Raw genomic sequence first — 19900 nt, 5'->3', positions numbered from 1 at the left:
CACGATGGTTACAACTAAATGCCAGACCCTCGTCCTCAATCACAACTTTCCCCATGTGGATATTGGCAAACTGTCTTTTCTTATTCCATTTCTATGTAGACCTCACAAGCGCAGTAATAGTTGGTTATTGAACGCTTTAAACCACAGCACACAGCACACACCCACAGAGCACACACGTCTTTCCTCTGGTAATACTTAATAAAGATGTTACAGGTAGCTCTTATTATATATTGATAGGGACAAAAATCTTGGGAATCAGTGCAGTACTAATCAAGAATAGTGAGCCCAGAAACGCTGCTCTATATCACAACCAGACTTCATTGACAAAAACTGTCATTTTACCAAGCGATCAGTTAGGTTTTTTGTGTTATTGTGTGACTTTCAGTGCTGAAAGAAGGTCTCAGATCCTTTACTTAAGTAAAAGTACCACACAATAACACAAACAAACTCTCACCTATGTTCTGCTCTGTAAAATAACTGTTTTTGTCAGTGGAGTCTGGTGCTGATATATAGTGATACACTTAGAACAACAATCTATCAAAAATAAGCACTTCAGAGGAAGTACTTTGATGTGGACAGTTGCTTATTGGATTACATAGGAGCAGATGTTCACAGTGGCTGTATACACTGTTCTCGATCAATACAGCACCCATGGGAAGACAGTCATCCTTTAATCATTTGGTCTTTGAAATGCCAAAAAAAAAAAAAAAACTGTTTTTCATAGCCTGAGGAGACGTGCCCAGAGTCTTGTTTTGTCTGACCAACAGTCCAGAATATTCTGTTTACAGTGAAATAAATCACTCACAAAAGTCACATTTGAGAAGCTAGAATCAGAGAGTCTGTGGTGGTTTTCTTAATTAAACAACTTAAAGGATGAATGGATTATCTAAGTAGTTGCAATAGGAGTTAAATAGTTGATGCTGATAAACCAATCAAAAATGTTAGTTGTTTCAGCTCCTGTCATTGACAGTTGGTATTGAATTCTCAGTCAAATTCTAGGGCTTGTTTTTTCTTTTATGATTCAAATCAGGCAACAGTTCTAACTTTAGACCAGTTATTCACACAAAACTCTTTATTGAACACATTTGGGTTGAGCATGTTTTGTTCATCAAGAAAATAAAAGATATCAAGGACTGTTTCATTATTGGCCCTGAAACTCAGGAATCTTATTGTCACAGATAATTAAACATTTGAAACAGTAACCAGCTCTAGTGATGACTGAGTAATGATGGTTGTACATTGTTTTTGTGAAATTGTAAGGCCTCCAGGCTAAATGACAAAATGACTGTTTGTCTTTGCCTTCAAAAAAACAACCCATATGAAGGTACTTGTTGTTCTTTCATAAATGTAGGGTATTTGCCAGAGACAGATTAAAAAAAGGAATAATCAAAAAATGGAGTTATGCCCCCAGTTTTAAAAGCATACTTTTTTTATTATAAATTTGGGGTCTCCAAGAATAAACCAAGATAACCCATACATCATCATCAGCTTTATTTTCTAAAGAGAGCTCTTCCAAAACCACAGAGGACATTGTATGATTATTTACACAGGCTGGATGGCACTCTCCATTACTAGTGATCAGGGCTAGTGACCTGAAAATCTGATGAATTACTCATCGCAAATGATAGGGAAAAAAACCAGTGCCTTTAAACAACTCTAATTCTTTTACACCCACGTGTCACATATCTGTATTGTATCTGTAGAGATTCTCAGCCGTCCAGGTCTTGGTTATACAAGAAGGTTTGAATTAAGGCCAACTGGACTTGATTGTAGATACTTGAAGATGTTTTTCAAGTACCTACGATCAAAGAGAAAGAACTGATATCAAACTCTCAGTAAGACTGATAACTAGCCAAATACCAAACTGTTGACGTATCTGGGTATTACAGGGATTAGCAACTTAATGTAATTACTGAATTTGACACTGTAATCCCTTAAACTACTTGTTACTAGTAATAACATTGCTGTAAGGTTCCATGAAGAAACGCATCCTTGCCCAACTCTGCTAGAAAACAGATGTTAATGAGTATAATTGGCTTGGCTTGAGAAATAACCTTGGAGGTGGATACAGGACTTGGTCAAAGTAACTGAAAGATAAAGTTGTGTTAAAAGAAACCAACACTGACAGTTGGTAGGACACAGGATGCAGCTGTCTCCAGAGACAAAGCCAGATTTGTGGCTTTATAAACAATACCATGCTACTTCTGTTTTTGTTCCTGACAGATGAAATTCACAGCTCTCACTGCCAGAAGAGGAAAATGTAAATATATCATTTAAGACGTTTGAGCAAACAAGTGCTGTGGTTTCTCTTGTGAGGTCTCAAACTAATCCCTGCTCATTTCTGTTCTTTTTTTTAAAAAAAAAAAAAAAAACTTGGATTAAGTCGTTTTCCCACCACAAAGAGGTGTTAAAACATTGGTTAAAAAACGCATTAGAATTAAGTGTCAACTTTGCCCTGCAGAACATCCTTATTTCCGGATCTTTTCATCTAAATCGTCTTGAGTTATTAAAGAAATAATAGCCTGACCCCTCAGGGCACGTCTAGATTCATATTCACAGCTACCGTCCTGTTATTGCTTGGGGAAAGGTCTGTCACCAGTGTTTACTGTTGCCCTTTAATGCTCACCCTTTGTCACTGTTAAGCTGAATCTAATGAGATTTTCATAGCCTCTTCTAAACTGTGCAAACAAAGATTGAGGTTATTGATGAAACTCTCCCTCTGAATTGCAGTACAGTCCCTGGCAGCCTCCTGGAACCAAACCCTGAGCAATGCCACAGGTCAGTGGACCGGTGAGTGGGACACGATGCACTCCTCAGATGTGTGAAACTGATTTCCTATGCAGTTACTACAAAGAAGAGTTGTTGTGGAATACCCCACAAGGGAAACAAGTTTGATCTGAACTCAGATTATAAGGACTAACATCAAAGACGAGAACAATGCTGGAAATAGACTTGGCGTCGTGCCACAAGAGACGACGCTCAGCAAAGCAAAGCACAGGAGTAATCATTAAAGCGCATGTACACAAACAGCTTATTCAGCTCCAGAATTTATGGCCAAGATCTTTGGAGCATTATCAGAATTTCAAACTGTGGCTATATGTAGTCTTGAGCCATGTCAGGAATGCATGTCCATGTCTGACATTTCTGTCTCCACCGCTTCAGGCTCAGGACTCTACTGTGACACCTCCATCGATGGCATTGGCACCTGCTGGCCCAGGAGCAGCGCTGGTCAGATGGTGTCGCGACCCTGTCCAGAGATGTTCTACGGCGTCAGATACAACACCACCAGTAAGTACCCACTGTTGGCTGCTGCTGCCAGCAAAACCAAAAACAATAGATTAAAAACAAGATTTAATTTGATTTCATCCCCCCAGCCCCACCCCCTATTGTCTTCCCCTTGGGCAAATCCTGTTTACGTGGTTGTTTATACAGAAATTAACATGAGCATACAAATTAGTGAGACACACGCCAAAGTATATAAAAAAACGTGTGCACAAAAGTAGGACTGTTGCAGATAATACACCATGTAGTCCCAGAAGAAAGGAGCGTGATGTACTGAAGACAAGTAGTGCACCCGCTGTGAACGATGATGTTTGCATCAGGATTTAAATGATAAAGAAAGAAAGACGGGATAATTTCATAAAGAAAAACCTGTTTAAGCCTGTTACAATAAAAGGAAACACTTCTTAACATCCACCTCAGCAGCAAGAGACACTGTTTATTCTTAATTTTGATAATCGCTGCCGATTCAGGATTCTTTTTGAAACTCGATCCTGGTTCAGAGGATCTATAATCGGACCTATATTTATGTGCAGTGTCTCTGTAGGTATTCCAGAAATCCGATTTTTAAACTGGGGTTTTTGTGAAAGTAAGAAACTGGTTCAGATTTCTGCTCTGGTGCTGAACTATTCTTGAACCACAGATTCTTCTAAGGTCAAGCTCTTCAACTGAAATTGAATAGCTACAGCAGACTGATCTGCTCTGTAAATTACGTCCCATGCTCTCTTTTGGAAAAAAAAAACAAAACTGTTCCATATATATATATATATACATATATGAGGTCAGAATTTCAATTTGTCCGGTTTGTACTTTGTGTTTCGTGCCAATTTTAGCGTTTAGTTTAAACCTGCAACTCCTTTTTTTACCACTGGGTGCAGGAAGAGAAGGAGACGCTGAAATATCATCACCTTTTAAGTTGATGAATTTGTTTGAATTTGTTGCAAACAGTTGTGTATTCACACATCGAGCAGTTACAGTTACAGAGCAACATTATGTTTCATTTGGTGAATCTGCGTCCTTTTCAGCTCTGTTTTTGGTCTCCGCCTACTCGCCAGGCTCTTTAAAACCAAGGTTATCTACAGATTCAGCAACCCAGCGACCCCTGAGACATATAGATTATAACTGCCCAGTACATCATGGCTGTAGATGCTGGTGAGAATGCTGTCTCCTAATAACCGAGACCTAAATCTGGCCAGACCCTGATCATATTGAGTCTCATCAGAGGCCTGGAGTAAATCTGAGCGAACTATCTAATCATGTGCATCATCATCATTATAGGAGAAAAATATGTTTTTAAGGCAGAGGGAGAGTGTGAACTGCAGATCATTATGCTGCTGTCAGTGTTGCTGTTCTCTCTCTCTCTGTGGGTCTGTTTGGGTCAACCACATCTTGGATCTGGTATAATTATCCTTGGGTCTATTTCTCGGGTCTGTTTCTCGGGTCAGCTTCTGACTGTTTCTGGTTCCCTAACCTTTCAACAGAGACTTTTTTTCGCACATACCCATTCAAATCTTTACATGTTAAACTTTCTCATATTAAGCACTAATCTCAGAGAGAGGAAGGGAGCCTCCTTCTCCTTCTTATCTGCAAACATGGACATGGTTTTTGCCTGCACCTCAGTTTTCTGAACGAACCATCAAATACCCACCCACCAGGTAAAAGTGCACTGCTAAAATCACTTTGCAGGCTAGATATCTAATTAGCAAGTGAGCTGTGAGACCTTGAATGTACCTGCAAATGTCAGAATTGGTCAGTTAGGATGTTGGTGTGCTCCTTACTCTCTCAGTATCGCTGCCAACAAAACACTGTGTGTCCTTAACCTGTAAGCTTCTCTGTTTCTATGAAGCGTCTCGCACCGGTTTAGCTGCTCCTGAGCGAACATAGCAACCGTGAGTGAGTCAGAGAGTTCTCTCTGAATAAAGACTTGAGACGCACAGTGTTGACATACTAATAATAACTCCGCCCCACATTACTCCGTGGCATTAATGTCCCCCGCTGTGTTGAACCTGGGAGGACGTAATTAAATCAGGTAACGTTATCATGCCTCTGTCTTCTCATAATTATGAGGTCTTTTCTTGGAAGAAGGGGGAAGTAAGATGTAACATACATGTACAAACATATGGAGAAATATGGTTTTCCTGCAGAGACAGACCAGAGTATGATCCTTTTTGTTTAACCAGAAACATCACTATATATCACTACCAGACTCCACTGACAAAAACAGTAATTTAACCTCACAGAACAGAGGAGTTGCTGGGAAAATAAGGGCCAAGCTCAAAAATACTGGAATAACCCTTTAACCAGTTAGTTAAAAAATAATAATCCACAGATAATCAGTAATGAAAATAATTCTTGACACTGAAGTCGGTGTTCAAAAAGTACTGAAGCTCAAAGCCCAAGTCTTCACAAGGCAAAGAAACACAATAACACAGTTTATAACTTAAAGTTATCCTTTAGAGTGTTTTCATGTCAGGTGGTTTTCAGGAAAATGATGAAGAATTTAACTTAATCAGATTCATGTTTAATTCATGTTTTCATTTAGACAAGGTATAATAATGAGTCTTATAACTAATAACCAGTGTTAATTACACAGATACTGTGTAGGTAGGTAAAAATTCACCAGCAAACATCTTCCTGGCATCCTCCTATCAAACAGGGATCTGTGGTCTGTGATGTCTATCTATCTAGGGCACTGCAGCACTCTGAAGTAATACAAACACAACCAAGGGACATACAGTAAACACAATTAAGTCAATTTATGAGATAAAAGCAAATGTGTTTCTTGGTAATTTAAAGTCTAAAACCCCCACGGGACCCTGAGGAGCCACTTGAGAGAGGGAAAGTGAGTTGGGCTGAAATTCAGCTGCAGCCTCACCAGTAATTTGACCGGTTCATTTCACCTTCAGGATTAACATAATCTCTATTCAGGCATAGCCTAAAAGCTTAAAAAAGACTGCTCATCAGCTGACATTGCCAGCAAAGGTCAATAGTAGAGAAAAGTGTTCAGGATACAGGAGGATGACATGTTTACTTCATGAAATATTAAGGCCGAGTCACTTAACTTTGAATGCTAAAATTCCTCGGTGATATTGTTACTGAATTGTGAGTCGTGGATATCAAATGAGGCATGGCTTCTTTAACTTTTTAGATGTATTATTAGCATTAATTCATTATTAATCATTATTAAATATTTGATATTTTCCACCAGTGAGGTCAGAGGAGGCAGAGGGAGAGAATGTAATAAAACACCTGTGCTGTTTTGTGTCATTTCATTACATAAATGGTATAAAACGCATTTTATCTGGATAAAAAGTGCTGTTTATTCCAGAGGTAGACAAACACTGTGACCTTACAGGCTTTTGTTTCATGTCTACTCAGCTTATTCTCTGTTTTCATTCAAGGTTTTGCTTGCATCACTTGAGCTAAACAGTACCAGGTTGTCAGGATATTAAAACCATCAAGGACATGAACACAAGGCTTTAAGAGTTGTCTGTCAGAGAAATCATTATTCAACAACACTTAGCAGCACAAACAGTCAGAACAAGTCAGTGGCATCCATCACACAAGCACCACATTTAAAGCCGATAATTTTAATCTTCAGGTGGTCCGTCACTTCGGTCCCGACTGAAATTTCTCAATAACCATTTCCCTCAATGGAGGAGAAGGTCTACAACACCACTTATCCCACACGTATAGTGCCCATCTCTTCATCCCTTTCCAGGAGATTTAACAAGCATTCACACTTGGCCTCATGCTTCAGGTGACTCCAATCATTCTAACGACTGACATTACAACAGCCAGGAGCACTAACGAACTGCCTCAGCTCAAGATGTAAGTTCAAGACAGAGGTGGGCGAAGTAGAAACTGTCATGTCTTTTTTTTTTTTTTTTTTTTTGGCTGCACTCGCTTTTTTTAATAAACCTCATATACATACCACACACACTCTCTTGCATTCCAGAGCACTCTCCTGGGCGAGTTTATACGTGTTGAGTTTGGGAAAGCGCACGAACCTTAAACACGCTCACACTCCTGTGATGTGACTGTTGTTGTTCTGTAGAGTGGTTTGTCATGGTGACAGCCTGGACCTCTGCCTCTGTGGTTCACGCACTGCTATTTTTAAAGCATTTTTGGAAATGACCCACTGTCACAAACATCATATGCAAAAAGTGCACTTTAACGTATGTTGTCTTGACATGTCTTTCACAGCGTTTCTTGTAGAAAGCAGTTTTTTGTTGGTCTGAGTTCTGCTTTTGTTAAGGGTGTTTATTGAGCTTGAGCTCTGTAGAACATTATTTATTTTAACAGCTGTTAAAAGCTGTGTGCTGTTGCCTGGTTGGATAAATAGTTTTGTTGAATTTAAATGCACAATATGTAATTTTCTCAATCAAAACTATAAGAAATGACTACTGCAGTCAGCTTCTCCTGGTCAGGATCCCTTCAGTGTCAATTGTGCAGTCTCGTCCACTCCAAAACAAACAGACCAGGTGATTTAAACCAGTGAAAACACAGTACAAAGCAGGTTCGCAGTAAAAATCAGCGTTTCTCTGATGCGGTTCGGCGAACGCAGCAGTTCTCTAATGGGCTGCTAGCCGACCTGCTGCTTTTGTTTACTCAGCTTGTTTCTCCGATCTGATGACTAAAATCCTTCATCCAGTTAAAATTTATAGTTAAAAGTGACAAAGACCTAAAAAACGTACTGAAAAAATGTGGCTTATTTTGACAACAACAAAGCTGACACATGTACAAAGGGTATATGACACTATTTACCTACGACCAAATGAAATGGACCATTAACGTCATTAAAACCATAATTACTCTAGGTTTAAAAATTGCTTGATACATTTGGGATAATAAGGTATGTAAGTAAACCACTGCAGAAAAGTCACGTATTATATCTTTAAATTGATTGTGGTTTCATGTCTTTTTTGCATGCAGATTTTAAATTGTTCCAAAAGAAACCACTCAGAATGTTTCAATGCAGATTTATTAGAATCATCCTCAGAGTATTTCAGGTGCTCTACTGTATGTTCCTCTCTTTCTAATATTTCTCCCATGGGTTCAGTGTAATGCTTGATGCCTCCTCCTCTTCTAAATTTCAACACATTCCAGCAACAAAGTGAAACGACTCATTTTAATCACAAGCACATGTTAGGTATTATCGCTGAAATTTGGAATTTTCACAGGGGGACACATTTCCATCTTTCACACTAGAAAGACTGGATGGTTTGTGGAGGTGATGACAAGTGTGGCCTTTAAATTTACGTGCTTGACGTGTCAATGATATTTTTTGTCTGAGCCAAAACAGCCAGCAAAGAATGTGGCTATACAGGCTGAACAGGCTGCAACTAATTAGTTTCCACTCCATTTCATTGGAAACTGATTTGCAGTCACCATGAGACAAGGTAACTATTAATTTCCCTGTTTCTGTGTACAGGGCAGTATGTACAGACGTGATCCACTATATTGATCTGGTTTTACACCCTGCTTTATTAGATAACACAACTACAAACATTTAACCTTTGGGTGTTATTCATGATGAGAAAACGTCTTGCATAGTCACTGATTTTGTCTCATCACTCTAAGTAGCTAAAAACCATCTGCATAAGCTTCACGTCTGGTTCAAATATAACAGTGTGTTCAATGATTTTAATTTGAGAGAGTGCATGCTGGTATGTCCTGGCTAAAAGTGAAGCTGAGGCTTGTTTGTAGTTTTCTAAAACCTACCTTCTAAAACCATATATAAATATGTGAACATATTCAGGCTCTCAGCTGCATGAAAAACATCAAAAAAGCTTGTGGTCTACAACAGCCTTCATTACAAAACTAGACATGTCACTGTCTGTATAAGTCAAATAATAAATTCAATTACTTCTCAGTAAAGAAGATGTTTTTCATTGTTATTCTGTAAACCACTGTACGCTGCCAACATCACTGAGACAGCAGATGCTTATTTTGTAACCCGAGTGCAAAAAAATATGAAATTAATACATCATTTAAAAAACAGATGAGAACAAATGTACCTTTTCACCATGTTTGTAGCTTTTTAGCTCTGAACCAAATCTGACCTTTCAGAAGAGACGTTAATCATATCTGTGATCAAAAATCATTTTATCTTGGATATGTCATTCTCAGGCATAATACACACAAATATACACGAGCTGAGATCTATTAACAGTTCTGAAAGAGAAAAAAAATAACATGACGGGTATAAAATACTGTACCACAATAAAAGAATTGAGAGCACAATCTTCTTGGTGCATAACCCATGGAAAACTGTTTCCTACATGTATATATTTAAAAAATATTATTTGCACTCTTGTTATGAGACCAAATAATTGGGATACAATAAATAAACAGAAAAAGTTCTTCTCATCGTTGTTATTATTATTTTAGTAGTAGTTGTGTCCTCCGTCCTTAAATAAATGTTTTTTTAATGTGGAACATCAAACTGAGGCACGTACTTTTTAGACATTTCTTGTGTCAATGTTAGTTTCATATTTAATTATTTTTGTAAAAACAAATGTAATGTATAATAAAAATAATGTAATATATTTTAGTAAAGATGAACAAAAATTCTGAATATCCTCAGACAAACAAGGTGTCAGTGGTAATCACAGTAAAGTAGTAGTAGTATTAGTAGTGGTGTGTTAGGACAGTATTAAGAGGCTTTCGGTGAAGACGAGGGCAGGACAGTGGGTCTGGAGTGGGCTCTTAAAAGCTTGAGTGGATGTAGCTGCTGTCTGCAGATCCAGAGGGAGATCACTGCAGAGTTCAGGTACAAAAGTCAGCTTCTTGAATCCAAAGCCAAAAGACAAATCCATGAAAAGATTTACAGATAAGTAAAAGGATCTGAAATTTGTGATTCTGAGAGTTACCACAGAAAAGATGGGTGATGCGAATTCTTGTCTCTGCTCCAGTTACAGGATAACATGAAGGGGCCATGAACTGAACTCAAAACCCACATTATTAAATCTGCTAAGCAACAAACTCGTCCTCATCTTGACCCACTTAGACTAGACATCAGAAGTACGAAACTTTATCCATGGCAGGTTACTGTAGAGGAGAGGGCTATGAGCCAAGTGTTTGTGACTTGAACCAACTTACATTCTCTAAAAATCGTTGGTGCTAAAAATTATAAATGGAGGTAAATCCGACATCCATTGTGTCCGAGGTTTGAACATGTCCCTGCCCTGAATAGCAGTACCATGAAACAGCAGTTCCCTGAATCAGGATACCAGGCTGGATTTCCAAAATTAGATCCTGACAAATCCTCGACTTAAGTTGCTGAGCCATAGGAGAGTGTTTGCATGGTTCCACACTTTTTTTCAGAACAAGCCTGAATTTATCAAACTGATCATGTAAGGGAAGTGTTAACACTTTCAGACCCAGGGTCCACTGTAAAGGGCATTTTTCAGACGCTGAATAGATTTTAGGTGATATTTGGCATCATAATGATATCCAGTGGTGGAAGGCGTATTTTGCTTGAATAAAAGTATCAATAATATTACTGTTAAAACACTCCATTACAACTCCTGCATGAAAAATCCTACTTCAGTAAAGGGAAAGAGGTATTAGCAGCAAAATATACTTTAAGTATCTAAGTAAAAGTACTTGTTTTGACTGATTAATGTAGTGGAGTAAAAGCTACAATATTTCCCTCTGAAAAGCAGTAGAGTAGATGTAAAAAGTAGCATTAAAATGGCAGTGGTAGAAGGAAAGTCTAGTGGTGTACCTACGTACAGTTTTGAGATACTTGTACTTTATAAATCCACTTCATATTTCTTTTTTTTTTTTCTCTGACTAATGTGACATGAAGAGTCTTTATATACAAGAGTTGAAAATGAAGTGGTATATATGTATTTTCCCTCGTGCTTCGGGTTAAATGGCATCACGGGCCATTTGCTACCACATATAGTACATGACATGAGCGACCTCCAGATGGACATCAACTGGAGGTCAACCAGTAAACACATAACAGTGTTACGCTGTCTGACCACGCTCACAGACATGACTGACATACTGTCTGTGGGTACTGTACAACCCTATGGCCTTAAAGGAAGAGTTTGACATTTTGGAATATTTGCTCATGCATTATCTGGTAGACAGTTTGAATGATATCACTCTCATATTAATGAGTGAATCAGGCTCATTTAATTATCTATCTATTTCCCTAAATGTAAAAGTATTCATTTAAAATGAAACAGAATCAAGATCGTTTTGTTACTTTAAAGTACAAAAATGTAAGTAAGAACAGACAACCATCACATAAAACAGCCAATAAAGGCAAAAACAGGCATTACAGACAAGATATTTTACTCTGTCTGATTCAAAGTGGCTAATGAAGTGAGCAAGAAAACACATAATTAAGACGTAGGAGGCAAAGCCTGGAAAGTAAACTGGAAAAAATCCAGGTCTGAAGATCCAAAAAGTCAAAATGCACTTGAGTTAACCTTCCTGCGGAGACTTGGAGCCTGGAACGAAGCCTAATTGGAGCGATCAACACATGCTCATCGTGCTAATCATTGCAAGCTCCTCGATATCTTTGCTGCCTCTCCCAGACGATTACAGTATGTTGTCAAACATATGTATGGAGGGGATGACAGACGTCCAGGGGGCGTTGTCCAGACTGCTCAGCCACTGACTCATGACAGGTGCCCGTGGCACTGCACGCCCTCCTCTGGGTTCGTGACTCAGCCTGGCATTACTATCTTTGTTGTTCCACGTCTTGCCCCACCCGGAAACCCCTTCACCATTTGTTGCCAAGCTTGACTTTCCCTTAATGGTCCCCAGAGGGAGGCCAGTAGATTCTCATATGTATGTTTGCGCCTGTGTGTGTGCCTGAAAGTGTGGGAGCATCATGTGTGTGCACTTATGTGGATACACATTTCTCTGGCTTGCTGTGAGGTGCCGGGTCTTGTGCCAGTTATAAAGGATAAAAAAAGGAGGAAGGGGGCAGGGGGTGTAGTTTTATTTAGAGTAATGCTCGCGGTCAGTGGGGTGGCAAAGCCCTCGCCCTGGCTCACCCCCCTGCTCACTCACAGGGAATGCAATGCATCTTTTTGTTGAATGAGCTCGAGCACGGCGGAGCATGAGTCGGGAGCATGTGAGCGTAACATCAAAGATAGACGAGACTGAAGGGGAAGATCCAAATATAATGTGATGAGCAGGGCTGTGTGTGTCAAAAGTGTGCATACTTATATTTTCTGCAACACTTTATAATACAGTGTCCGATTTAAAGGGTAATTTCACTGCATGAATCAGGTACCAATGAAATATTTACTGGCTCCAACAGATACTAATTAAAGTTTTATAGCCCGCAAACCTCACTCTTACCATGTAATGTAAAACACATGTTGTAGTTTGACTCATTAGCAAACATTAACAGAAAATGTCTAGTATAAAACAGTGGAGCTGAATTACACCCACGCTACAGAGGTTACCTTAGCATGACCTGAACATCCCTCTGTTGGTGTGCAATATGCCATATTACATAGGTGGATCCAACATGGCTGAATGTTTAACAAGCAACCTTGTATTTATTGTTTCAGTTAACTGATTAAAGTCTGTGGGCTGTAATATCATTTATTCTTTAATTCGATAGTCTTGTTTTCTCCCACTGTATTTACATTAACATACCATGGGATGAACAGGTCAGTGTTTTATTGGCAAAGTGCGATCATGTTTTCTCTTCACGTGTGCCTGCAGTAAGTAGTAGGAAAGTAGATTATTCTTCTCTCTTTACAGCTCATTTCATTTCAAAACAGGCTGCACAGTCCTAAGCAAACCTTTGTGGTGCCTCAACCAAACAGAAGCAAGCCAGAATACACACCCAGTGTGAAAACTGGCTTCTATTCCCCTCAGTGTAGACTGCCTGCAGTTTCTCAAGAGTACCTCCAGTTTCCAGTTTGAATGATTTTAACAAGTTCTTTCTTTCTAAAATAAGGTGGTAGCAAACTTTTCCATGAACAGCAGGGTGGCATGTTTTCAGAACACATGCAGGTACAGCTACTCACCTAAATACTCATGGTTATTTGATTGTAGAAGTGTGGGGAGATGTGGAAAGTTGCATTAATGTAGCTGTTGTCTGGTTCTTTTCAGAAACAGTTTTACTTTCTGACTTACTAGGATTCCTGAGTTGTTAGTGTGTGGAGTTGTTTGTGGAAGAGACTGACTTACACTAGGATTATTTCCCCTTTTACCAGCAGTGTCTTCAGACCCTTTATTAAAAGTAAAGTACTAATACCACACTGTCATAATACCACATTATAGGTAAAAGCCCTGCATTGAGAATGTTACTTGTATGTAGGTATAGTCATATAAGAAGAATTCAGTGCAAAAAAACTGGCCTCTGTGACCTTTGAACTATTATGTATTATATCATTCAAACATTATTACTCATGTATCAACTGTAAAAGAATTGTACTGTTGAAGTTGGAGCTATTTTTAAAACTGTTTTATGTAGGACTGAAATTATTACTTTCTTATGAAACAGTTGAATATAATACACACCACCACTACTACTACTACTACTACTACTACTACTAATAATAATAATAATAATAATAATAATGATAATAATAATAATAAGTTCAAAATTAGAATACATTCATTTCATTTGCTGAGTGTCACCAAAAAAGAGGAGGAAATTTTGTGTCTATTTACATGAGATATTGAGTTTAAAATTGAAAGTCATGGTGAGTGTTACAAAAAAAAAAAAAAAAAAAGGGAAAATTTGTGTCCATGTAGACATGTAGTCATGTAGTAGATTACAAACTGAGTATTTCATTAACTATGACACTTGGTTTCAAATTAAAATACATTAGTTTGAAAGTCATACTGAGTGTGATGGAAAAAGGAAACTTCATGTTGATTGATACAGATTTCATGACTATTTCACGAACTGCCATGATGCTGATCTTCAAATTGAAATCTATTAATTTGAAAGTTGTGCTGAGTGTCATAACAAAACTGAAGATTTGTATCCATGTACATGAACCAATAGGTGATTTCACAGACTGCTGTGAGACTGGTTTGCTTGTGCAGACCTTCTCACAACAAAATATTGTAGGAAACAATATTCGGCTGTAAATAAGAGCTTCACTGATTGTAGCGCAGGCTTACAGTGTGCTCTGTAAGATATACAATGAAGCAAGAATAAATATTAGCTCAGGAAACATGGATAGGATGTTCTTAGGTGAAAGTCTCACGCTACACCTCAGTACAGTACCTTTCACACTCACATCACTTTCAGAGGCTCAGAGCTTCCAGGAACAATAGCTGACCTGCAAAAACAAGCAAATGTATCAGGTTACAGCTCAGATTTTTACAGTTTGTTCTGCTCTGCAGTGGTGCCAGAAACATGGGGCTTTGCTCACATTTAGAGCAAATAATATGTTATTTTCCTCCCTGCTGATGCTGGTTTTAATTACACCCGTGCTCCAAATGCACAGAGGAGGAAGATGCTTCTTAGCTGCAGCCATTGATCCGTTGTGTTGGTGCTAAGCATGTGTGACTAAATTTGGGTCAGCATATATGCTTGTGTAGGGCGTACAGTTACAGCAGCATTTCTGCTCTATTCTGCTGATTTTTAGCCACAGAGAGAAACCCTGTGTACACTGTTAGTTACTAAGCAGTGTGTTTGTAGTGTTGGGAAATAAAATGTAAAGAGGATCATTTAGCCTCGGGCTTGGAGGGATGCCTGTGTTCCATACACATGTACCTAGAGCTCCTGTTTCCACAGGGAGGATTTAGCACCTGGCACGGACCAGGAGCTGTTTTTAACACCCATTCAGAAACAACAATGGCCGGCCACTAAGCAAAGATTAAAACTGATATGTACTATGTAGCGTCCATCCCTTCAAACAATGAAATCCACTGTGAGCCTTCTAAGATGCTCCAGAGACGAACCTGTCTGCCGTTAATATAACTCTGGGCAAATCACCAGTTTGGCAGCAGCCACCACATGATATCAGCAGTTATTTTAGGGACCTTGAGCTCGTGACCCATGCAAATGGCGTTTTACGATGCTGTCAGTGGCTGCAGGAGAATGTTAACACTATTGTGCCAGTGCCTTCTGTGTGAGGTGTACTGTAACAAAAAGGAGATGCACAGCGTGAACCTCACGTTATTCATGCATGTTATGTATGAATGTCCAAGACAGTACATGTGCTACTGAAAGAGCTGCCTGTAAAATTAATAAAGAGAGAGAGGCTTTTCCAAGAAACCTCAAGAGCTGGCCTCTGTCTCGACTTATCCACTCAAACGCTTCCCTGATCACATTTACTCATTTACCGTGGAATTTGCTTTCTCTCTGAGAGAGGGGGTTTCCGTCGATCTCGATCGATGTCTGTGAGATAAGTTCAGAGCTTGAGTCAGGTGGCGCTTAGCTTAGCTTAGCATAAAGACTGGAAGCAAGGGGAAACAGCTAGCCTAGCTTTCTCAAAGTGAAAATATGACCGTATGACTGCTAGCACCTTTAAAGCTTGTTTGTTTCACCTGTACATAAAATATAAAAACAACAATTTGTGATTTTTTTTTAAGGACAGTTGTTGGAACTACCCTCTGACAAACAACACTTTATTCATCTGCCAAAACATTGCCTGCAAAAACGGTGAACACAGATGCTGGTTTTGGTCTTTGGGCAAGCCAAATCTGGTAACCTCATTGTGCGGGCCAAGTCATTTAACTCCCCCTAAAACCACAATTCTTAAATCATCAGATGTGTAACATATTTAACACAGAGAGATGGCATATCAATACTGTTATCAGCCTCTTGGAACAGTGAGCAATCCTCTATCTCAAAATGATGAATCAACCTTTGCAGACTGCAGTACTGTAGCAAATGGAAACAACACATACCATAACAACTACACTACTGCTACTAAAACTACAAATAATGAAACAATGTCTGGGCATTAAATCCACCTTAATTTGCCTCAGCTGTAAAACTCCTTCGTGCAAACTGACAACAAACAATGCCAGAAAACACAGAAACAACTCCTCCATGACATTTACTCTGTCATAAAATGGTCAGGTATAGAGTATACTATCTGTTTTTAAAGGTAGGTCAGCAGTTTATTGTATAAATACTGTCATCCCTCTGTCACAGTTACACATAGGCTGTCTGTCAACATTTAACATGTTGTACTGAAAAATCGAGCTTAAACCTGTTTATCCGTTCAAGGTTAAAGGCATAGTTGATCGTTTTGGAGAAATACCCTGATACCACTCGAATATTCCCTTAAAGAGCAGCTTGCAGGTTGAATCTCTTTCTGCATTTGCACTTCATGTAATATCTTGAGTGTTGTTAAACATAGAAAGACTGGGCTCAGACTGGCCTGATGGTTCAACCTCCAAACAGACAGTGGACCTAAGCACACAGTCAAGACAACATAGGAGTGGCTTAGGGACAACTTTGTGAATGTCCTGTAGTGCCCCTGCCAGAGCCCTGACTTGAACCTGATCGGACATCTCTGGAGAGACCTGAAAATGACTGTCCACTGACACCAACCATCCAACCTGACAGAGCTTTAGAGGATCTGCAGGGAAGAATGGCAGGAAATTCCCAAATCCAGGTGTGCCAAGCTCATCTCATCATACCCAAAAAGGCTCAAGGCTGTAATCACTGCCAAAGGCACTTCAAATAAGTACAGAGTAAAGGGTCTGAATACTGGTATCAATGTGATATTTCAGTTTTTCCTTTTTTTTTAATAAATCAGCTATAATTTCTGTAATTTTATTTTGGCTTTGTCATTGAGGAGAGAAAAATGAATTTGAATGATTTCAGCACTGAAGCAGTGAATGGGGTCTGAATAGTTCCTGAATCACTGTAAACAGAAAACAGACTGCAGCACTGGTCCCATAACAACAATAGTATTTTAACTAGAAAATAATGAAACATTAAACATTAAATCCACCTCATTTTGCTTCAGTTGTAAAACTCCTTTCACCACCTCACATGCAAACAGACAGCAAACAATGCCAAAATAATAAATGAGCGTCCACTGTAAAAAACAAAAAACACAGAGAGGATTATCACCAGGCTGCTTAATTTGTTTATTATATAAAGAAATATCCTCAAAGACATTTAGTCTTTGTTTTAAAATGTTAGGGTGTATTGACTGTTTTTTATGAAGAGGTTTAACAGCCATAAATCACTCTGCGGTCCAGTGCCACAGACCATTTATTTCAAGGTCATACTTAATTTGAAGGCTCTGCCATTTATACCTCTAAGCTCTTAGCTCTGAATGAAGACCTCTGCTGAAATGGGCCTTATTTTTTTCTTTCCTTCTATTTTTTGGATGTTTTGTCTGCTTTTACACATTTGGTTTGTAAACCCTTCTTTAAAAATTTGCATTGCAGTTTGGTTTTTAAATGTGTGCTTTCTAAATAGTGTGACTTTATTGCTTTGACTATAATAAATTCAAATTATTTGTGACCATGGGCCCCAGGAGGAAATATGTCCAATCATGCAATGTCATGTAAATTTGATTTGAACAACAGGAGAGATTTATGGGAGCACTTAAACTCTATTAGGGACAAGTCTAATAAATGTAGTTTCTTGAATGAATTAAAGAAGTTTAAAATCTAATATGAGCAAAATACTGATTCATTTTAGGACTAAAATCAAAATTAATACTCTTAAACTCCAAAATTCAACAATGACTATTAATTCTGTGTATGTTACCGTTGGTCCGTTACAGAACTTTGTCAATCTTAACTTTTGACTTTGACATAATTCTTCACAGACAGATTTCAAAGCTCTCTAGGATATTGCGTTTGGGGTTCAGGGAATATCATAAGCTAGGTAATCTTGATTGGGGATGACAGTCCCCTTACACTGTCAACATGCTATTTTTACCCAGCTCATTGCACATTATTGCCCTCAGGCAACCCAATCCTGTTTTATCGCTTACCCTCCTCAAAAAAATTTCTCATTACTAAAACATGCACTTAGGGTTATCTGCCTCCATCTCAGGCCGAGCACATGCGAACGTGGATGCGATGTTAGCCTCTGTTCTGGTCTTCTATGCATTTGGTGTTTTAGAGCCCAAAACAGAGCTCATCTCCAAAATGCTCAGATTTAATCCCTGTGTAATTATGCTGACAGGGGAAACCAGTACATTTCGAAATGCCATGATGCCAGGTGTCTGATTGTGGTTCGATGAAATTTTTGAGACTCTTACTAATTACTATGCTTCCAATAATGACATTTTAGCTTCAGTATTAAAGGGACAGTGTAAAAAATGTGTGATGTAACTTTTTGACATCAAAGAGCTGGAGTATTTTAATAATAGTAGTCTCTCCCCTCCTCTCCTGTAAATCATCTCATGACCCATCAGATTTATCTGGTGACCCTTTAGAGGGGCCAGACCCCTGTGTTGGGAACCACAGGACTAAACCAGCCAGAGACCCTGTTCATGCCTGGCATTAACATGTGTCTTGGGTGATTTGATCACAAGTGGACAGTTCTAAGTACCGGGGTAAGTGCACCTTATTGAGGACACAGCTGAGATCTGATCACTCAGATTACATTCAGACATGGACTGGAAGTACGTACTCATTCATACTCATTCAATTGGTGCTCAAAAAGCATATGCTGGCTTTGTCCTATGAGGTCTGAAATTTTCAGAGAGCCCACAGAGATATCTCACAGGGAGGATGAAAATCTTAGGCGATATGGTTCACCTGGAACACGCCAAAGAAAATACGTTTCTTCTTCTTCTTTTAATTTCTGACAGACTATGCACAGAAAGTTCTTTGCTGCTTCCTGTTGCTTTTGGTCCAAACAGAAATATCTAGGTTTATTTGCATATTGAGTGGAGACGTTCTAATGCCAGGTGTGAACAATGTGCTTAGAGCTGTCCACTTGTGATTGGATAAGACACATGTTAATTCCAGGTGTGAACAGGGCCAAACTGTATATAAAGTAGACAGTAAAATGATCACACATTGATGCACTATTATTATCAATCTAATGCCACAGACAGTAATATATCAGCGAATACTTTTATGTTGATACTTAAAGTAAATCTTTCTAATAATACTTTTACGTAAGTGGGTTTTTCATGGAGGTTGTAATGGAGTATTTTTATATTGTTTTATTTTTCCTTTAGTAAAGGCTCTAAATTCTGCTCAGCAAATTTCACTTTCACTTTTCCACTGAGTCCTCAGAATTGGCTGACTGTCACTGGAAAAGAAGTCTAACGACCCGCAGAGACGACCCGCCTCGAGATCAGGGTCAGACCTGTCCATATAACTCAGTGGAAGATGTTTTGGTTCGCGACGAGCGTTTACCTGGCTGACACATAACGTATGTGCTCTCACTGCAGATTGTCAAAATCTTCCTTCCGCTGACAGAAAGCCTGACCCAAAGATGAAATAATCTTTCAAACCTGTCCTGAATATTTTATGTTGCATGAGTTCTGGTCCCAGCTGCATACAGTAATCACTTCAACCTGTTAATATTGTTATATAGCAGGCACCAGAACTAACTTAATTTTAACTGTGCTTATCATTAAATTAACCGAACCTCAAGCTTTAGCTCTGAACATTTTATTCACAGGCTGTAAAATCTGGTAGCCTCACCTGTTCCCTCGCAGACAGCTGCTCATGTCAAAAA

At 38.8% G+C, this 19900-nt stretch overlaps 1 protein-coding gene across 2 annotated transcripts in view; it reads left to right on the top strand.

The window, feature by feature from the left end:
- LOC108892057 (corticotropin-releasing factor receptor 1) overlaps positions 1-19900 on the top strand; it is a 51892-nt gene that overhangs the window by 4976 nt on the left and 27016 nt on the right. Inside the window, exons 3-4 of one of the 2 annotated variants that reach the window (XM_018689497.2) lie at positions 2731-2778; positions 3163-3288. In XM_018689497.2, the coding sequence (XP_018545013.1) occupies positions 2731-2778; positions 3163-3288 (174 nt within the window). Of the gene's footprint in view, positions 1-2730; positions 2791-3162; positions 3289-19900 lie in introns of both variants that reach the window. The other variant, XM_018689496.2, reaches the window with a different exon arrangement.

The sequence above is a fragment of the Lates calcarifer genome, linkage group LG23 (assembly GCF_001640805.2).
Source record: "Lates calcarifer isolate ASB-BC8 linkage group LG23, TLL_Latcal_v3, whole genome shotgun sequence".
NCBI lineage: Eukaryota > Metazoa > Chordata > Actinopteri > Centropomidae > Lates > Lates calcarifer.
The sequence above is the reverse complement of the archived record's forward strand: the minus strand, read 5'-3'. Positions and strand labels throughout refer to the sequence as shown.